At 36.0% G+C, this 20516-nt stretch overlaps 2 protein-coding genes and 1 non-coding gene across 6 annotated transcripts; all 3 read right to left on the minus strand.

Annotated features, from left to right (window-relative positions):
* Nucleotides 1–2069: 2069 nt before the first annotated feature.
* LOC121972615 (LRR receptor-like serine/threonine-protein kinase IOS1) lies at nucleotides 2070–5193 on the minus strand. The gene is made up of 5 exons (XM_042524269.1): nucleotides 5172–5193; nucleotides 2829–2855; nucleotides 2498–2713; nucleotides 2152–2398; nucleotides 2070–2073 (listed from the first exon to the last, which is right to left on the minus strand). The coding sequence occupies exons 1-5, from the start codon at nucleotides 5191–5193 to the stop codon at nucleotides 2070–2072; spliced, it is 516 nt and encodes a 171-aa protein (XP_042380203.1).
* Nucleotides 5194–6548: 1355 nt separating this feature from the next.
* TRNAF-GAA lies at nucleotides 6549–6621 on the minus strand. The gene has a single exon. It is a non-coding gene; the product is annotated as a tRNA-Phe (tRNA).
* A 514-nt stretch (nucleotides 6622–7135) lies between these two features.
* Nucleotides 7136–19171, minus strand: LOC121970572 (uncharacterized protein At4g10930-like). Of its 4 annotated transcripts, none has more exons than XM_042521368.1 (16): nucleotides 18888–19171; nucleotides 18342–18428; nucleotides 17495–17580; nucleotides 16664–16754; nucleotides 16383–16432; nucleotides 14383–14452; nucleotides 14191–14300; nucleotides 13546–13611; nucleotides 12710–13377; nucleotides 12449–12532; nucleotides 11879–12032; nucleotides 11217–11268; nucleotides 10017–11108; nucleotides 9856–9930; nucleotides 8209–9450; nucleotides 7136–7541 (listed from the first exon to the last, which is right to left on the minus strand). In XM_042521368.1, exons 2-16 carry the CDS (start codon nucleotides 18402–18404, stop codon nucleotides 7332–7334), a joined length of 4113 nt encoding a protein of 1370 aa, XP_042377302.1. In that variant the 5' UTR covers nucleotides 18405–18428; nucleotides 18888–19171; the 3' UTR covers nucleotides 7136–7331. The 4 variants fall into 4 exon arrangements, with proteins under 4 accessions (XP_042377302.1, XP_042377299.1, XP_042377301.1 ...); XM_042521365.1 differs by adding an exon at nucleotides 18742–18817 and having other exon boundaries at nucleotides 10017–11268; nucleotides 18342–18427; XM_042521367.1 differs by having other exon boundaries at nucleotides 10017–11268; nucleotides 11879–12029.
* Between the last annotated feature and the right edge of the window lie 1345 nt (nucleotides 19172–20516).

Below are 20516 nucleotides of genomic sequence, written 5' to 3' on the forward strand. Positions count from 1 at the left end.
GCAAATTGAGTATGAATCAGTAAAAAGAGTATGACTTAGATTTAGTCTTTCCGAGATCGGAATCTAGTCACGATCTCGACTTAGATATCCGAAATGGATCTAAGCCGGATCGACGCCTAATGTTCCCTTCCCGGGAACGCGTCCTCGCAGTCACTCCCCTCCAGTGACTTACCTCACTTACCTGCCAGACGTCCGGTCAGCCCGTCGACCCGTCTGGACTTCGTGCCAGCTATCTGGTCAGCTCGTCGACCTAGCTGGACTTCGTGCCTAAGCGTCCGGTCAGCCCGTCACGCCACTTGGACTTCGTGTCAGCTATCCGGTCAGCCCGTCGACCTAGCTGGGCTTCGTGCCAGACATCCGGTCAGCCCATCGACTTGTCTGGACTTCTCCTGCACACTCGATCAGAGTGTTAGACAACACCAGACTAACTTAACCTGATTTGTCATTCATCAAAACTTGGGTTAAATCATTAGTGCTAACCGCACCAACAGATCTTACTACTATAAGGTGTAGGGAAGACAATCCTCTCTCTTGCACGCTTTAAACTCCACGCCACCCTCCCTCGCGCGGACTACATCCTTGGGAGAGACCCTCTCCTTAGATTCTCCCCTTGGAAAGCCTTAAGACTTGAAGCTCTAGGGTTCTTGGCCGAACCTTGAAAGGAGGAAGGAGAAGTTTCGGCTAGAGGAGATGAAAAATTAGGTTTTGATCTCGTCCATCCCCTTTTCACATATAATCTACATATAATGAATTGTTTCATATTGCTCATGTGATGCTTTACCACCACCTAATGGATACTTAAACCAATCTCAACTAAGAGGTCTCGGGTTTAAATCCTAGCCCGGGACATTTATGAATATATTTTTATTTCTTTTCTCTTTTATTTCTTTTTTCTCTTTTAGAATAGAGGAAATTTACGGGTGTAACGTTACATCAGGCTACCAGCAGGGGCTGGTTATTGCTAATTGTTGATTGCAGACCGAGCTCCGAGTCCGAGCAGCAAAGTTCGAACGGACTGAAGGGTCAGGCGAGCAAGCAGTAGATTGGCCAATCGGGAAGTAAGGCCGAGCAAGTTTGACCGAACAGAGCAGATAGGCCGAGTGAGAGGCCGGTCGGGCGAGCAGCAGGTCGAGTGAGAGGCTGGTTGGGCGAAGCAAACAAGCCGAGTTAGAGGCTGGTCGGGCGAAGTAGACATGCCAAGTGAGAGGTCGGTCGAGCGAAGCAGACAAGCCGAGTGAGAGGCAGGTCGGGCGAAGCAGACAGGCCGAGTGAGAGGCAGGTCGGGCGAAGCAGACAAGTGGCCGACCGAGCGAATGAAGAGGACGAGCGGAATTTCGCCGAGTGAAGGATTCAGCAAGGCGGGTGATGAACCGAGGCCTGCGAGAGCCTCAGTTTCCTTGAAACACATTCGTCCCATCTCCGGCTGTGCTTCGAGGCTTTCTTTGGTCGCCTGTTTCCCAAGATATAACAGCTAACCATGATTTCCACCAGGTATTGATGGTCACGACGAACTGAGTGGTACCTGACTACTATCACGGGTACTCCGTCGAGCAAGAGTTGCACGATAGAAAAAGAAGGACGTAGGCGGAGAGCTTCTGCTACTTTTCTATGCGTCTCCCTTTACATATGATCACAACCTCCTTATTATAGGAGTTTAGATCAACGTCTAATGATTATTACTCGCTGAGCTATGAAACGTCAGCATTTCACTCGGCCGTTTTGATTTGCATTAACTTTACTTTAATGCATCTGTGTAGGCAGCAAAAAGATTTATGTGGCAAAATATTAGTTTGTTCCACTTAGGTAAATTTTACCCCGATTAGTTTGGCATTCAACGCGTGCAAGTCGTGTCTACCCACAAGTCAACATCGTTTAGTGCAATCTAGGCCCTAGATTTGCACCCCCTGCACACCTATGCATGAAAGAAATTCTCTCCCCATGCATATTTCACATTATTGATGCATATCAATCAATATAAACCAACTAATATGTCATAAAACTCCTAATATGAGACTAAAGTTTCATTCACAAAGAAATCTTTTTCCTCTTCCATCTCTTCTCCATTCACATCACCTATATATATCCAACATTTTTAGCTTACAGTTAACAGATACAACTTCCGGAAAAAGACAACAATAATGCTTCTCTCACCTTATGTTCCTATTTGTCGTAGGCATCAGGTTTTTTCCATATCTAAGAGCCACAGTTTGAGTTTCGTTGGCAAATGGATACAAGTTTCTCCCTAGAGGCCTCAGCTCCAACGCAGAGATGAATGGGATTGCTGTTCCAGTTTTGATCAAATAGACTGACACAGTATCAGCGGAAGCCACAAAAATGGCCTCTGGCCGCCAAACCTCATTTGGACCGGTGATGCTCACGATTCTCCAAAGGTTGTAATCTAAGTAGACATCAAACAGTAATTGGTCTCCAACACTCGTTCAGTCTCGTCCGTCGCAATTCCCGTACATGAAGAAAGCCCTCACCAGATATTTCTCGCCTTGCGTCACATTCAACAAGTAGCAATTGCGAAAGCCATCAGGAAAGCTTCGAAGAGTAGACAACTGCGTCGTGAGAGAGGAGGTGATGTAATCTGAGGAGATGTTGGCCTTCACCCCGGTGTTTACGAACTGGTCATCCGATACGTACGGAATGTTTGTAATTGAGTCAGTGTAAGTGGTGTTGCTGCTGAGGCCACAGTCAATACTAATTAACCCTGCAAACGAAGGAGGAGATCGAGGAGAGCGTTAAAGAATTAAACAAAAAACAGGGAGAGAGATTAAACATCTAAGTCGAACAAAAAAAAACGTAATCTCGGAGCTAGATCTTACCGTCATATGATGATGGTTGGCCACGAACTGTATCAATAAGAGTGCATGTAATTACCAACACTACAATGAGAGAAGAGATACGGACCGTCAGAGATTAAACCTCTGTTTGGATGGGATGGAGAGAAAGGAAAGAGAAAGAACGTGAGAGATCAAGTGAGAGACCAGAATTTAGATTTAATTTTAGCAATAGAATTTTAATATCATTATTATTTTAGCGACGGTATTAACACTTATGTCACTAAAATGGAAACGGAAATTAATTTAATAATGAAAATTTAATTTGTGCTAAAATAACAGAACTTCAATTTCATCACTATTTTAATAAATTAAGGAAGTTTTAATTCTTTCACTAATTAAATTTAATTTCCTTGTTAATTTAGTGATAAAAATTTAATTCTGTTGTTAATTTCATTATTAATTGATGATTTTCTTATTGTAAAATTTTTAAGTTGTTAGGTTTGAATCTAAAAGGACATCAAGGACACTCTTTGCAACTCTAAATTGATTACTTATACATGAGTAAATTTTTTTTACTTAGTATTCAATTCTTTAAACTAATAAATTTAGGAGTGATCAATTTAATTTTATAAAAAAATTTAAATGCTCATATTATTAGACACTGATAGCCGACCTACATAATTGCTTCGTCAGTGGATCTACAGGACTATGGATAATCATGCATCACACTGTGTTACATGTCTTTTTTATCAAGTAGAGCATAAGTTTGCTCCAGCTGAGAATTGACTCATTATTCTGTGAAAATCCATCAAGTGTCTTTTGTCACTGCATTGTGCCCAGGGGCGTAGTCATTTGAGGTCGAGGGGGTAAAAACAAATCTTAGGTTTTTGTGTAAATTGAATTACTCCCCTTTATAATGAGGAAGCAATGGTTTGAGGGGCAAAGATTGATGAATCACAATAATATTTGAGAAGAATCTGAAACGAGCAAGGAAAAATGAGGTGTACTTTGACATGAGAGAGATCGAGGAAAGCATAGCAGCTTGTCTCCATGGAGAGCAAGAGCCGGTGGTCATCGACGGCGCAACAGAGGGCGCAGACGACCTTGATAGATGTTTACAACCAGCGGAGGAAAAGAGAGACGACGACGTGATGAATTAGGAATCCAGAATCACGAAGCTACCTCCCGGTTGTCCGCATCCAGATCCGACCCTCGTCGGCCAGCGACAGGTCCCAAGGACGTCGCTCGTGCGCCACCCAGAGCGACTCCATGTGATCAATCCGATTGTCGTGCTGCATCACCATCATATTTTGATCTCTTACCGCCTCTCCAGTACCATGTCTGAACTAACAAACCAAGGTCAATCGGTTAAGGAACCCCACAAGCTCCCACTCCATTGATTGGAATTTTCATCTTATTTTAAAATTCTAAAAAATGGAATTTGTTCGACTAATTCAAATTACTCAACTCTTATTTCCCCTTTTCTTTTTTTTTTAAAAAATAATGTCAACAAGAAACAAGTATTTATTAATTGAAGGAGAATTGAAAAATTATGGACATTATTTTAGTAGGTTGATAGTTATTTAGATTGAAATTGAAGTCTCAACCATAAAAATGTTAAATATTATGAGGAAATGAGGTTACAATGATTGTTCGACTTTGAATTATAGATAAACTTTGGGGATTGACGGATTGCTATTTCAAATAGAACCAAGACTAAGCATGAAATTTTGATTTTAAATTAATTTTCAACTATTTAAATTCAAAATTTAAGCTTTTAGTTTATGAAAGTCGATCTACATTAATGTTTTTAAATAATTTATATTTTAAAAATATTTTTGAATTTTAGAATTGGATAATTTAATTTTATGTTCTATTACTTTTTAAAATTTATTGAATTCACCTCGATAAATCCTATTACGCTTCTGATGGTGACCTGAGGGCACGTAGACACATTATTGTACCTTAAAATTAAGAAAGAAGGAAATTAAAATCACAATGGTCTTGCATACATTTTCAAACTTACACAATCATTTTCTAAGCGGCAATTGTCCAAAGGGGGCATTCAAAGTTTAAAATTGACCAAAAAAAATATCCTAAGCTTTGAAAATAAACAAAAGATGTATCTGTTTTTCTGGGGATCGGATCCTCTAGTCCGCTTCTAGACTAAGACAAAAAGATTGGTGGGAGGTAATGGGACCCGGATTCTCTGGACCGTTTTTTGTGGTCTAGAGGATGATCTCTATACATGCATTGGTGGGGATGAATAACCGCCACCTATTTTATAAATGAGGACCATGTATTCTACCAATACATATTTAGGGACCATCTCCTGGACCGCAAAAAGCGATCCAGAGGATTTGCCCTCAAGGTAATGTCCCCCACCTGTTAACAGGTGGGGGCCCATTATCCCCCACCAATGCAAAGGCTGGACCAATTCATGATCCAACCTTTACGGACCAGAGGATCCACCCTCATTTTTCCATACGCCTCTTTTCTCTTCTCGTTTCTCGCTTAAGCGTGTATATATATATATATATATTATTATTATTATTATTATTATTATTATTATTATTATTTTCAAAGAATCTGAATTAGTATTACCATGGACTTAATTTGATTCATATCAAACTCAATGTTAGTTGATTCTTCTATTAATATTTTAATATTTTTGAAGAAGTTGAAATAGTTAAAATTCATTGATGGATCTAGACATGTCTGATTATACTTATTTTAAGTTCTGTGAATTTCTAAGGTTTCAAGAAATCTAACGGTGTCCTCCATTGCTTATTTCGATTTCTCTAAAAGTGTTAAAATATTATTAAAAGAATCAACTAGTATTAACCCTGATATGAACATATCATGCCCATGACCGAAACCTAATAATGGATCTAAATAGGTAATGATTGGATCTATTTTAAATCCTGTGAATTTATAAGGTTGTAAGGAGTTCAACAATATCCTCTATTGATTATTTCGACTAAGTCGTATATGAACATAGTAAGCCCTTGGTAGTATTAATTTAGATTTTCTAGAGAAAATAATAATATAATTATATTATGGTACTGGTGTTTAAAAATTAATACCATAAAATTATCCATGTAGGTAAAGAAAGAAGAGAGGAGTGAAAAGAGAAGGAAGGTTACATAAGAGAAAAGAGAAAAGACAAGACAAAAGGTCTATTAAATAGACGGGTAAAATGAAAAAAAAAACAAAATTAGACATTTCAAAGCTTGGAATACTTTGTGGTCAATTCCAAATTTTGGATGTGCCGAAAATTGCTGTTTTCCAAGCCGCCTAAAAAATATGCACTAATTGGCATTTAAATTTGCTTTATATAATTAAAGCAATGAAAAGCAGCAGGCAATATATAAAGAGTAAAGCACCGATGAAATTGAGATTCATACACGTTAAAGTAATGGCAACAAGTCAATGTGCCCTTTAGACACTAATCACCGTGACTTTTTTTTTAGTTGGCAATATTTAGCTAAATGAACCGATTGCAGCAAAAGCCCTTATACACTAATCCATAGACAGGTTCTTTCCTTTTTCTGTGTTTTTGTCTACGTTCTCCAGGGTTCATAAGCATTGACTGACTTAAGTGAACGACACCACTTCGTCCAACGCCTCTAAAGATAATACATTACCCTGTCTCTCAAAGAGCCAGCTCGGTGCTTAATGCATCAGCAACATTAATTTGAGAACAACCCTTGTTATAGATTTGATTTGGTACTAAGAGGACAAAAAATATATATATAAAAATGCGGTGAGCGTGGATCGAACACGCGACCTTCAGATCTTCAGTCTGACGCTCTCCCAACTGAGCTATCCCCGCTGTGATTTTTTGTGTAGAAATAATTAAATTAATTTTATATCACACGTCTCTGTGCCATTCTTGTCATTTGTTTAAATTGCTGTTTTAACTTTATAAAAGTCCTTTTTAAATATCAATTAGTGTTTCTAACAAGAAAATAAAAATAGATGTGAAGATGACAGACCAAGGCTTGGACGCCTTTAACACCATTCATGGCAGACTACCCTAGCAACGACTTGACTTAAAAAGTACCACTTTACATGGCTAGGTATGAAATAACATTGACGGTGTTCCTACTTCCCAACTGTCAGGGAACAAGAATGGCGACTAGGAAGTGGATGTCGATGTTGAGAACTTTGATATTTGTTTAATAATTCATTTTTCAAGTTTGTCCAAATAATTACATTGCACAAACAAATCATATTTGATCGAGTGTAAAGCTTACATTCACGAATAACTCCGAGTAACAGGTGACATTTTGAGAATCGAGGTAAACTTTAGAGAGCAAAATGAAATTTTCCCTAACAAATAACTCTCCTTGGATAGTAGAATTATATTACTCGAGCACACAGCAATAACAACAGGCAGATTGGCCATGACTAAGCCTTAACATTGAGTCATTTCTAAATGCAGAACAGATGAGGAATAAACATCATGGAATATAGAAAGGGAGAAGAGAAGAAGCTCTGGCAATGAAGCCTTGATACTCAATTTTAACATGACAGAAACTACTACATTTTTTTCTGAGCAACTTCGATGTATTGCTCGGCAAGTTTTTTCACCTTATCTCCTTCCTTAATGAGAAAGTTAGCGTTTTTGGCATCACCATGGTATCCCATCACTTTATCGGTGGTTCTCCCGACGGCCCATCTGTATTGCTCGACTGTAATCACTCCGCTTTTGCAAAGTGGCCTGATGTGTTCTTTGATATATGCCTCAACCTGAAGCACAACAAATAGAGTTGTCGACTTGAGATAGAATACGAAAGTTTAGCATGTTTTAAATTCATGTGCAGAAACTACACCATAAGAGTCGAGGCTTTCCAGTGAAATTATAATGTATCTCATAAAAAGTACAGAGTGCTGGAATTGTAGGAACCACTGGTGTCTTGATTTCTGCATAGACTAGTTTTCTATGCTCATGATGGCTTGAACTAATAAATAGAAGTCCCCTAGTTCAACTTTTATCCCCTCTACCCTTCTCTGTTAATATCACCTCTTTGTCTTGGAGCAAATTCTGCTCTCTGATAATATCTCATCCTTCGATCCTTCTCTCTTCTCCTCCACTTTTCACCCTACGCTACTTTTTCTCCTTGATCATCATTCATCCAGACAGTTGTTCATGATCCTAATCCTTAATATAGTATCTAAAGATGGAAGAACAAAAAATTTATGAAGTTTCATTCCAAAAGGAGAAATATTTTATAGTCTACTCAATACTCCTTGCATAGCATGGTAAATGCAAAAATGGCAACTAGTTCATGTTACAATCTTCAACATGTTTGAATTTACAACACTAAAATATTCATTACCCAAAAAATGTCAGGCATATGGCACATTTATTTCCACAAGACATAAATCTTTAAGAATATTCATAAAGAATGCTTACCTTTTTGTAGACGGAATGAGATGGCTCGGAAGAACTAGAACCACTGGGCTTAGCCAGTTCCACATTAGGAGCAACTTCACAGCTTAAAGAATCTGATGAACTTTTTCCTCTGGAAGATACACCTTTCAGAGGAACCTCGTCACCAAGAACACTATTCTTAGATAAGCTATTGGTTTCCAGCTTAGGCACTGCAGATCCATCTTTTGAACTATCGCATTTATTTTTATTAATGATGCCACTTGAGCTAGCATCTTCCCTCTCCATCACATTGCTGTCCTCCCCAATAACATCAGTTGATATGGTTAGAGGTTCTTTTTTTGGTTCATGCAACTTGTTGGGCTTGGGTGAGGAGAGTTCATTGAGTTCTTCTTGTTGAAATATAGGAGTTGAAGAATCAAACTTAACTAACACATTTCCTTTGCCACATGCATTGTCTTGCTGAAGTAAATTCAAACAATTAGATGACGGTGCCTCAACCACCACATTATCCTGATTATTGACAGATAACATTTCTGCTGAACTCTTAGATTTGGAAGATGGTGCCTCGACCACCCCATTCTCCTGATTATTGACAGATAACATTTCTGCTGAACTCTTAGATTTGGAAGAATCATAGTTGGAATATTTAAATAGTTCTTCTGGGGGTGATAGTATGCTCTTTATCGTAACATTTCCATTTTCTGATTCTGATCCTTTTGAAGAATTTGCACAACTGGAAGATGCAGAGTATACGTCATCATCTAACTTTAACTTTGAATCTTCATGTGTACACTGAGGATGGATAGCGGGAAGGACATTTTCAACTTTTTGATGTTCGCTATTTGGCCCCACATCATTATTATGATCCTTTATAATTCTAACAGGGCTGCTAGGGGGAGAATCGCAAAGACCAGCAACTCTCAGTATTTCTTCAACATCAGTGAACCCAACTGGTGTTATCTTTGAGATAGTTTCTTCGGTATCCTGTTTTTTACCATTTTCAGGATTTTCAACTCCCTGATCCACACTACAATCTTTGTGTACCATTTGACCAAATGTAGTTGCATCTGATTGAAGACTAGTGCACTGAGATAGAATTTGTGCACAAAGATTTATGTAAACCATCTTGCTCTTTGATCTTTCTGAAATGTCCTTTTCTACATTAATTGCATCAGCTACAGCCAACTCAACATCAGCAGTTCTGTGAATCACAGATAAATTTGTTCTCCTTAAATAATGCTCAGCCATGCGGTATAGTTGTGCCTAGAACACAAAAGAAACTCTTAACATTCATCTCTTGCTTTAAGAAAGCCAATGGCAATGAATAATTAAGTAGAATATGGAAGTGTTTACTTCTAGATAAACTTATGAATCAAATAGTTATAATCTAGAGAATAGCATAAACTAGAACAGAAATAAACCAAAATGGTAAGAGATGGATTCTTGAAGAAGTATACTTGTTCTAAGTATTCATCTACTGTTAATATTATGGCTACAATGCATGTAATCTACAAAAGCATATAGTGCAGGGCAATATTGTCTAGAATTAAGCACCAGGGAATTGGGGTTATGCTTGCAGAAACTGTAAGGATATTCTTCTCTGTAGGTAGAAGGTATGTCTCAAAAAATGAAGAGCAAAGGCATAAAATGATTAAATCAATGTCACACCTGCCTGACTGAAAATGGAATTATATTCTGGCGTCCAGGTGCTGGAACCGGTCTCATGTCACTAGGAAGTTGGGCCTAGATAGTCAACGAAATAAAAGAAAATGATATACAAGAAGCTCTAATAACTACCATAACTAACAATCCAACAATCAAACATGTACCAGCAATGGATAGTTTCCCTTGAGTAGAGCTCCATCTACTTGAATGTCTTGAACTGCCCTTGAACTCGTAGATGCATTCTTTCTAGCAAGAATTTCCATTGCCCATTTCCTTTTAGCACTCTTGTCCATGGCAGATTTATTATCTGTCTCCTTCAAATTTGTTGAAGAAACAGATGTCTCCTTTGAATTTTTTGCTTTGCTTTTGAGAATACTTGCAGCCAACACTGGAGAAGTTCCTGATTTTTGTTTTAGAGCAACTGGAGCACAATAATGCTTTCCCTCATTACCTGACAGTTGTGATTTAGTCTGGAGCTTTGAACCTTTTGTTATATTGGCAACAACATCACATGAAGCATCATTAGCAAGAATTTTATCCTTCTCCTCGCCAATCACAGCAGAGAGAGGCTTGATATCATCCTTTCTTGGGAAAACTGATGCATCAGCTAAGTATACTCGAGATAAAATGGAATTTTTTGCATCTCCTTCAGGACCCAAATCCATACTCTCGGAGCAAGGAGCTGATACCTTCTTTAGAAGCTCAAGAACCGACTGCAGGGTCTCAATTTTTTCAGGCTTTACTTTAGGACATCTGTGTTTCCAGAATTCAATGTCCCAATCCCTGTCCCAAGCTCGTCTTCGCCGCCCACTTGTTGTAGCATAAATTTTTTTGGTCAAGTTTTCACGTATTTTTCCTTTTTTGAGCAATTGTTTCCTAATTCGAAGATTAGGCTCAAACTTATTAGTTACTTCAATTCTAGGTTTCATGATCACTTCGCGAAATGCTGTTAAGAGTTGGCTGTGAAAGGTACTATCCTTAGAACAAGAAGTTTTATCCTGAATAGCTTCTTCTATCTCCTTTCCCAGTTTCTGAACCATAATTTCCTTATCTGCCTTATCTCCAACTCTTCTCATGATCTTCTTCACTCTAAGCCCAGCCAAATCATCTATGTTTCCTTTAAGTTTGTTTACTCTTCCTATTTGACCATCGTGGGGTTTATGTTTACGTTCTCGAACAATACTCATTATATCTGGAGGCAGAACTCCATCTTTTGCAGTATATTTTCTATTATCATCTTCATTATCTGTAACAGCCTTCGAATAGATTGGAATATTAGCATTAACTTGACTTCCTAAAGGTTTCGTCAGAGATATCTTATCTAATTTAAGTTTCTTTGAACACTCCACAGTTTTAATTTCAACCTGTGATTCCTGTTTTCGCTTTCCATTTTGCTTGCTTATGGAATTTACATCCCTGCAGAGTGAAGATGAAGAAATGAGATGAAACTAGAAACTGAACTTGCATAAACTCAATTAATAGAATGAATTGGAACACCATTATTTGTTGGAGGTAATTATTTTTTTACGTTGCTATATATATGTGAGTAATTTACTAATGAAGCATTAATTAGTAGTTCTACTAAGTACTAACCACCAATGAGCAAAGTATTATTAAACATATCACAGTGATACAAGTTGAAAGTGACCTTAAACAAAAGTGATTAATTTAATGATAACTAATCAACTATTTAGTTTTTGATCTTCTAGGTAGTAGAAAACATATTTCTAAGAACTTGTATACAGCACCAACAACAAACCCAATTAGTTCCAACACATTTGCCCTACAAGTTCCAACAGATTTTTAAGAATTTGCATACTTTTATCCTTTTTTAGTGTTTGTTACATTGCTTGGAGGTATTCGTGGATGATGCATAGGGAGGACATAAATTTGTCAAAAATTTAAAATGGTCAGTCTGAACACAATTACCTCATAAATTCTTGAATTCAGACTTTGAATGCATTGACATTGACATTATACAAGCAACATGCACTTATAGAAAACAGGCAATGGTACTATTTCTTACATTATAAGATCATTGGATTCAACTGTATTCTCCTTCATAGAAACTCCAGCACTGGATTCAATTGTATTATCCTTTTCTGAAGATCCAACTTTAAAATCTTCTTGACAAATGGCATTAACCACATCCTCAACAGAACTAGTGATAATCCCATCTACTGCAGACAAGGAAAACAAATGAAACACATAATTCACTAAAGCTATTCCAACTGTCAATGATGGCCACATCAACTGAATCAGCATTATCCCATTTAAATAACATTATTTACATGCTAAAATGGTAATCCTCCTGACTTAAGTTAAAAGCATTGGAAAGAGATGTCCTATCAAATTCACTAAGACATTTGAGAACTAGTGAGATTATTACCAGAACATGAGATTTTATTGACAGCAAGTTTAAAACATAAGCTATCCTGTTATCATTGATTTTTGTTTCATAGTTTACTGTTGGAATAGAGTGATTGCTATTTTGAAGCTCAATGAGAAGATTAATTTATCACATTCCAATAGTCAGAAAGAAATCATCCTCAGCAGAAAAATAATCTACAAATCAAACAATATCACACCTAATTACCTGACATATTACACTCCTCTGGATTGTGTAAGCTTCTACTAATAACTAATGAATCGTTGCCAGCAACATCAGCTAACTCATCAACTGAAAATTTATTTACAATAAGATCAAATTTTCAACAGAAACTAGTCGGGGAATATGCAACCAATAAACTTTAGTGGGGAAAAGAGAGCAAATAATAGCTGAAACAAGGAAAAAAAACTGCTAATTGTTCTATTAAAAAAAACAAAAAGATGAGTAAACAGCAACATAACAACTTACATTTATCTTGATGAAGTTCAGCAATATTTTGGTAAGACCGACATGCCAATGAAAAAGAGTCATCATGCTCATCATATCTAGAAGAATTGCACATTGTTTCTTCTGCAAAATTATCTTCTAGAGGTCCATGCAGTTGAACTTGTGATAACCTTGTTGTTGAATCAAGAATATTAGAAGGTGCACTTGACAGAGATGGCAATGATGAAGGAACTTTTTCCAGTTCATCATCAAGCTGTTCAATTTCAGGTGACCTATCCAACAAACAATTACGGTTATTATCTTCTTCAGTATCCATTCCATCAATTCGGTCTTTGCTGTAATTCAAGTCATTACATCTAAGATTGTAACCAGCAATCTTATCAACTGGAACATTGAGCAGAATATTATCAACATTAGAATTGGCTAAAGATGTTTCATTTTCTTTTCTCATGTTTGTATTTACATGATTCTCCAATGAAGAACCAACTTTATTTTCATCTATCTGATTCTTTGGAACCATTGAAACAACAACAGCTGTTTCTCCATCATCAGCAACAGATACTGATACCTTTCCAAGAAAAGAATGGTCAATTGCCCATCTAAGTTCAGGATCATTTGAAACAGAATTCACTCCTTGATCTTCTACAGGACCATGATCTACATTTTGTAATCCTTCAACAGATAAGCACCTAGACAATAAAAGCCAAACAGAAAACATTATCGATAGTTGATACCATCATAAAAACATGAAATAAAAAGAATTACTTACATAATAAATCATATTGCCATTGAATCAATTCAACAAAAGATCGTGTCACAAGCTCAAAACTTAATGGGTGTTATCGTAGCTGAATTACCTAGGACATAACCAAGAACCGATAGATGTGGACTCAAGGTGAAATCCAACGCAAAAGGCATGATACCTGCCTTCAACAGAAGCATACATAAGATGTTAAAGCATGTCATACAACAGATGAAAAGAAAATATATAACAAATATAAGCAACATAATATTGGTGCCAAAAAGTTGATTGAATTGGCTAAAATCTAAAGGGGAGAATTAAACTCCAAAGAGAAATTTCTCATCTATAAACTGAAGGATTAGTAATCTAAAACAACCATCAAGCCTTATCCCATTAGGTGTAAAAGCCAATAGGAACTACAGTTAAATTTCCTAAAGCTCCTCACAGACATGGAAGATGAATTATAAGATGGCAGTTCAGTATATGCACCTTTTCAAGGAAAGCCCACAATATAAAATTAAATTAAGACTTAAAGATAATTACTAGCCTAGGAGTTACTGAAGGAAGCTGAATATAGCACAACCATTTCGCCATCTATACAATTACCCACTTATGCATGTACCTAGCTTGAAAAATCAAAAATAATGAATCTAGTAGTTTCTTAAGGCTCATACTGTTGAAGGGCTACTAAGCACCCAAAGTTTATTGCAGTTACATAAAGTTGATTAAGAAGAAAATAGAAGATGTTTTTAATATCCACCATATGTCACACGAATCACAAGCAATTGATGTGTCAAAAGCTAAATCATCTTCAATTGTTGCCAATCCACTTCGAACCTTGCAACCATCACCATCCAAACATGCAACTGCCTGAAGGAGAATATAACTGTATTAGTACTGATTGCAAACCACAGCATGCAATGGTGGAACAGTGCAAGGAGAACATCCTTACATCTTCACTGATGTAGTACGAAGGAAATGACAATGTATTGTTCTTCCCTTGAACACTCCAATCCTCATCTCTATGAAGAAAAGAAAGAAGGTTGATACCCATATTTCTCAGACAATAGCATAAAAAAAGCATTTGAGACTAGACATATGCATGGTGAATGTAAAATTCAGCCTCCTACAGATAAAAATCATGATGCATGGTAATAGAGGTCTAAAGATGAACTGCCAATAAAATCTTTTTTTTGTATCAATTTCTGCCAAAAGGTCATACGTTGCTGACCCCGTGTGCCATACACGACTGGCCCTACAACCATCTGTAGAGAGGTAAATAAGAAAACTAAGCAAGCCACCACATGGAGGATATTTCTCCTCGCTTCGCAGAGAATCTACCCTTGCCCATTTCTGCAAATCTACAATGTGGTGACCAACTCGGCTATATGCCCAGGAGGCATCTTTTTTTGTATCAAGCTTCTATAGGCAATGGCCAACAAAAGATTAACAATCAGTCACAAGTAAAGAAACCATTAATTTTCAAGTACAACACCTAGAAAAACAGCTTTAAGACACAAAAAAAATCTTGAATGGTTAATCACAATTTTAAATTGTTGATTGGCATGAAGGCTACGGAGAAAAAGCTGATAGCTTCCAGAAAAGCTAAAAATAAAAGAAAACCACCACTGCACTAATTTTTCAAGCAGCTCGCAAGAAACCATACAAAATTCAAGAATTAAAACTGATCAACATGTTGCAATCCTCCAGGTATCAGTTTGCCTATTCACAGTAATGCAACAGGAACGCATCTGTCATGTTCAATCGCCTGATGGGTGCGGCCCCATATTGCCAAGTCACTAAGCATTCTCCAAGCCATTCAAGATGCTTTATATGCAGTAAAAAAATGAGAATAATGGTAGATTACCAGTTATGCAAATATTAATAAATAATACTTAATAACTAATAACTTAAATATCTAAGTAATTAACAATTAATATTAAACTTCCATAATGCTTAATATATTACCAGTTATATCTTATTCTTAATAACCTGTATATCTAATCATATCAGATTATTGTTAATAATATTTTATGATTAGTAAATCATACAAGATTATCAATATATTAATAAATAAAACTTAAAGAGGTAATTATTGATAACATATATTATTAGCTCATGATCATTTATAAAATAGCATTATAATTGATATATTATGATAACTTTTTACATGAATAGTAGTATTAAACTATTTACATTGAATGCTCAATTTAAATCCTCAAGAAAACTCTACATCTGCTTCACTGTTTCCTGCCTTGTTATCAAGCTCCACCACTATCTATTGTGAAACTAGCTATGCTAATGTCTGCGCAAGACGGAGCTTCACAGCAATACACTGCATGATAAAGATCTAGATGCAAAGATTTTTTTTTTAATGCAAGCATTGTCATCTAGACCAACCCCACTTAGTGGGATAAAGCCTTGGTTGTTGTTGTTGTCGTAAGCATTTCTAGAGAGCAAATCAAAGAAGAGTTTGTGCCGGGAAGTGTTCACTGTTCAAGAGTTTCGTGTGGGAGAGGTGTTTGTGCAAGAGGAGCTCAGGGCTTTGAATGAGAGAATAAAGTTTGTGAACTTTATTCTTTTTTTTATAGTTTGTGAACTTTCCAGTCTGACCACCCAACATCCAAAACTAGGAAATTTCACATTAGCACCTAGCTAATGACACCTGCACAGGCATGTGCCAATGCATTCATCCTCATTTCTCCTTGGCAACTAGGCAACTGTCTAGATATCTTTTAAAAACTATGCTCATATGTCTGAGAGTTGTTTAGTGATGTTAGCAATGAAGGAATAATAGTTAACCAACACATATCCTTCATTTTCCAATTTGAGAGAATCCCAATGCTCATTAATGCACCAAATAGCAAGTGAATGGAAAGACCAGGAATCAACTTATAATAATTAATAACGATATAAATGTACTGGCATTATTATTAGTTCAAAAAATATTACCTGGAAAGCAAGTAATTCTCGACACTAGCACTTCCAGTGGTGTCATATACCTACATTTATGCCACACAAATAATGATATATGGTAAGACGATGCCAGTTATAAAATTCAAAATGAATATGAAAGATGCAGATCAAATCAAGATCCAAATGAAACATATACACAGCAGATTTAGTATTGGTAAATACATGTGCATCTATATCAATTATAGATGCACCAATGCAATAAGACAATGACCCATTTGAAGAACTAGAGAGTTGCTTTGCCTAAATAATATACTCACTGGCAAACAAGTGATAAGGCGAAATTCATTTTTACAAATTGGGCAGCAATTTGTAATGGTAGCCCAGTTGTCGATGCAGGCAAAGCAGAACCTGGAATCACATATGAAATAGAAGTAAAAGAACTAATAGTGCCATAAATAATGGAGTAAAATGATGAATTACACCATTAAACAACACAAGAATGACGTCAGCATCAAGGCTCATCATGAACCAAATGATCATGCAAGAACATGGAACAAGGTTTGTTCCCTCTAGGTGATGATCCTAGGTGCAGCAATAAATATGGACCCTATTAAAATTATCTGAACAACAGCATGAATCATTAATATCTGACTACGGCATGTATTTAAAAGAACGAATGTAGAATAAGGAAAACAACAAAAACGCCAATAATAAAAAGAAAACAAAACACAATCTAATAATGAATGTTAAAATCACCAGCATGAAAGAAAAAGGAAAATAACAACATAAGAGTGACAAGATTGGTGGAATAGGTAATCAAAAGAGCAACTCAAAAAATGTGCAGAGATAGCTATTGTCAAATATTTGAACTATATATGCATGAATAGAAAAGTAAAATGTACTAAATAAACAATTTTAAGAAGATTGAAATTTGCTCGATAAAAATTAGTAAATGAACCACTTAACAATGTTTCTTGAAAATTTTATCATAACTAGGCCGGTTTATCCTACTAACACAAGTATATCCTAAGCACTATAAGACACCAAAACATATATTAAGTAAGAATTGCATGACCTGTATTTTCATACCAAATATAATAATGGAAAAAGACAAGATGACTATTCAACCCATCATCAACATGGCATACCAATGATTGCAGCAATCTAGAGCCCCTCGATCAATGACTACATCCATACATATTCCACATCTTTCATTCTCAAACAAAATATCATCCTGCAAAGATGATGTGCACTATACAAATGTCAGAATGCTAAAAGATCAAGACGGTTAATTCTGAAATGGAATATCCTTATGGAAGAATGATGAATGATATACAGATATATCGTGCCAGCATAAGAACAAAGTGACCCAAGTAATAGCTAGGCTATGTTACCAATATTGCATTATTACAACCAATTTCTTAGATGAGATTATCTACATAGCAATGCACACCGCCTGATGCAATAGGATCCTCTTAGCTAAATACTGGATACTTCAGTTAAATTGTCTTTGATTTCTAAGTAACAATGCTTTTCACAAATAAAATTAGGTGATGCTTGGCTAAATAAAAATTCACTTATGAACAAGGATATTTAATTTAGAAAGGAAATCAAACATTAGATTCCCTTCCTAGTTATTATGTATCAAGATGGAGATGCAAACAGTGTTAATCATGAAGGTAACCGTACTTGCAAATGTAACAAGTAAACCCATAGGCAATTCAATAGGTCTCCCGGCTCCCCAGTGACAACTATGCTATGCAAAACATTATTGGCATCAAAGTCTGTTATGTAGTTAATTTTAAACAGAAACTAAATCAATAATGAATGGAAATTCAAAAAAAAACTTTTGCATCTTCTATGAGGTATTCCAATTCTTGAAATTTGGTTCACTTTATTTTTGACAAGAAACTATTGCAATAAAGAAAATATATCATTAGTAACAGATGGAGAAGTTACGCAAACGTCTCAAATACTGAGTCGAGAAGGAATTACCCTATCATCTTCATCTTCAACTGTTTCTATATATTCTCCTTCATTAGTCTCCTGTAGATACATTTTATTGTGAAACCAATACGTGACCTGAAAAAGTAAGAACAAAACATCTCAACACAAAATAGTTAAACAAATATCTACAGTAATCTATCATGTAAGTAAGCTGGAACATTCGTTGTAGCTCAAGATCAGGAAGACGATAAGATATGTTCCAACAACGAATTTGTTAACAAGGAAAAGCATTAAAGGGGAGTAATGAGTTCCTGATACTGTTGAAATTGGGCCCTCTAGAACCCCTGCGGAAATTAGCCGGAAGCTAAAAATCCTGAGGAACTCATTTGGAATCAACAAAAAACTGTGGGAAAAAAAAGAATCAAAATCAGAGAGATTCTTTTACAACCCGGCTGATGCCAAGGTGGAATCTTGTTTCCAGAGGGTAAGTAAGGTTGACTTCACGGGACTGGTTGACAATCAATCTGAGAAAAGAAAAGAGAGGAAGAAACTAAAGAGAGAAGTAAGCGGAATAAAAGAGAAACAAGAAACAACCTTTCGACCGTAGACTGTTCAAGCACAACGGGCAACGCGGTTTCCTGCGACGGACCGATCGAACGGGACGCTTTACCAGCTCAGCCGCACTGCGCGAAAACGCGGGTGATGCGGGAGGCCGGTGGCTGCGCTGACTTGCCTATGCTTTGGAATCTCCTCGCTCTGGAAGATAATTGAGAATGAAAGAAAGGGGCGAAGGGCATCGTCCGCCGGCGACGTAGGAAGTGGGCGGCGAAGGGTTTGTTGCCGTCGTCGGAGAGAACCCGCGTGCATTGGACGTTATAATTCCGGCCCGTTGCCATACACAGACTTTTGTTGGGCCAAGTTAATCAACAATTGGGCCGTTTTTAATGCGCCCGCGCCTTGTTAAAATAAGTGTCAACCAGCCCATTTGCCGACCTCTTTCTTAAGGCCTTTGAAAAGGAAGAGAAAAAAAATTAAAATAAAAAAAAAAACACAGAATAATAAATAGAAAAAGATGAGATTTTTGTTTTTTTCCCCCTCAAAATTGATCAATAAGTTTATCAAATCATTTACTTTTGAACAAACCACATTCTTATTTTAATTTGTCTTACCAATTCCAGTCTCAGTTAGAATTTTTTTTGGTTTGTTTGCAAGTTGATAAAAAAAAATTTAAGTTCCTTCCAAACTAAGATAATCTTTAAAAAAAACTTCTTGCATGGTTTTTGAAGGGAAAACTTTATGTAAACTTGAATGGTTCAATGAAACTCTGAATGAATGCAAAGTTAGGGTATAAGAGCAAATTGCATTGGAGTGTTATTCACATGTTATAACTTTCCATGAATGTTAAAATCAATGCAAACACTGTTAAAATATAGAGGGAGCCCACGCAAACATTTCATTGAACACGTTTAATTTTATTTTATCATTTTTTAATAATATTTTAATTTTAAATAAAATTATTAATATTATTATTTATTTTAATTTTAAATAAATATATTTTAATTTTATGTAAATAATATATTTAAAAATAATATTATTAATTATTTTAAATAATAATTATTTAAATTTTGTAAATACAATTGAAATGGTAATCAAAATAAAGATGAATGGAGAGCGGACCTTACAAATAATGAAGATTAATGTTAAAACGAATGTGAGAGAATGAATGTGTTAATATAATATGTATGTGGCATGTGGATCCCACACTTTTTGATGAAATGGGGGGTGTTATAACACCTACCAATGTGGATGCCCTAAAGAACACTTAACAACTGTTAGAAAAATAAAATTAAATATCGAACTGTATATAGAAGTCACATCATAAGCGTGTTTCTTGAAAGGAACCTAAAAATCAAAATACAATCTGAAACAACTTTGTATAGATTACACAAAGATAATATTGCCACATAACGTAACACCCAATCCATTGTTATCGGTGAACTAATCCAATTTATAAAAAGAAACATTATAAAGAAATTAAGGCTCTTACACCATGAAACTATTAGTATTAGTCTTAGTATCAATTATGAGATAATTGAGAAGGATATTTTTTTTTCATATTTCATTAATTAATAAAAGATAAGTTAGTTATTATATTTAATTCAGTTGAATGAGTGTCGAATGAATAAATATAATAATATCTTAAGGTAATAGATTCTAATATGC

This window comes from Zingiber officinale, chromosome 4A (genome assembly GCF_018446385.1).
Source record: "Zingiber officinale cultivar Zhangliang chromosome 4A, Zo_v1.1, whole genome shotgun sequence".
Taxonomy (NCBI): Eukaryota; Viridiplantae; Streptophyta; class Magnoliopsida; order Zingiberales; family Zingiberaceae; genus Zingiber; species Zingiber officinale.

Excerpts from the sequence above, each read along its gene's own strand:
- LOC121970572 (XM_042521366.1), bottom strand. The coding sequence starts at position 18,404 with ATGTATCTACAGGAGACTAATGAAGGAGAATATATAGAAACAGTTGAA. Across the intron at positions 16,755-17,494 it reads CTAGATTGCTGCAATCATTG|GTTCTGCTTTGCCTGCATCG; the intron begins GTATGCCATGTT and ends ATGTGATTCCAG. Across the intron at positions 12,533-12,709 it reads TGAACTTCATCAAGATAAAT|TTGATGAGTTAGCTGATGTT; the intron begins GTAAGTTGTTAT and ends ATAAATTTTCAG.
- LOC121972615 (XM_042524269.1), bottom strand. The coding sequence starts at position 5,193 with ATGGGCCCCCACCTGTTAACAG. Across the intron at positions 2,714-2,828 it reads CCAACCATCATCATATGACG|GGTTAATTAGTATTGACTGT; the intron begins GTAAGATCTAGC and ends CTTCGTTTGCAG. Across the intron at positions 2,399-2,497 it reads CTTGTTGAATGTGACGCAAG|ATTACAACCTTTGGAGAATC; the intron begins GCGAGAAATATC and ends ATGTCTACTTAG.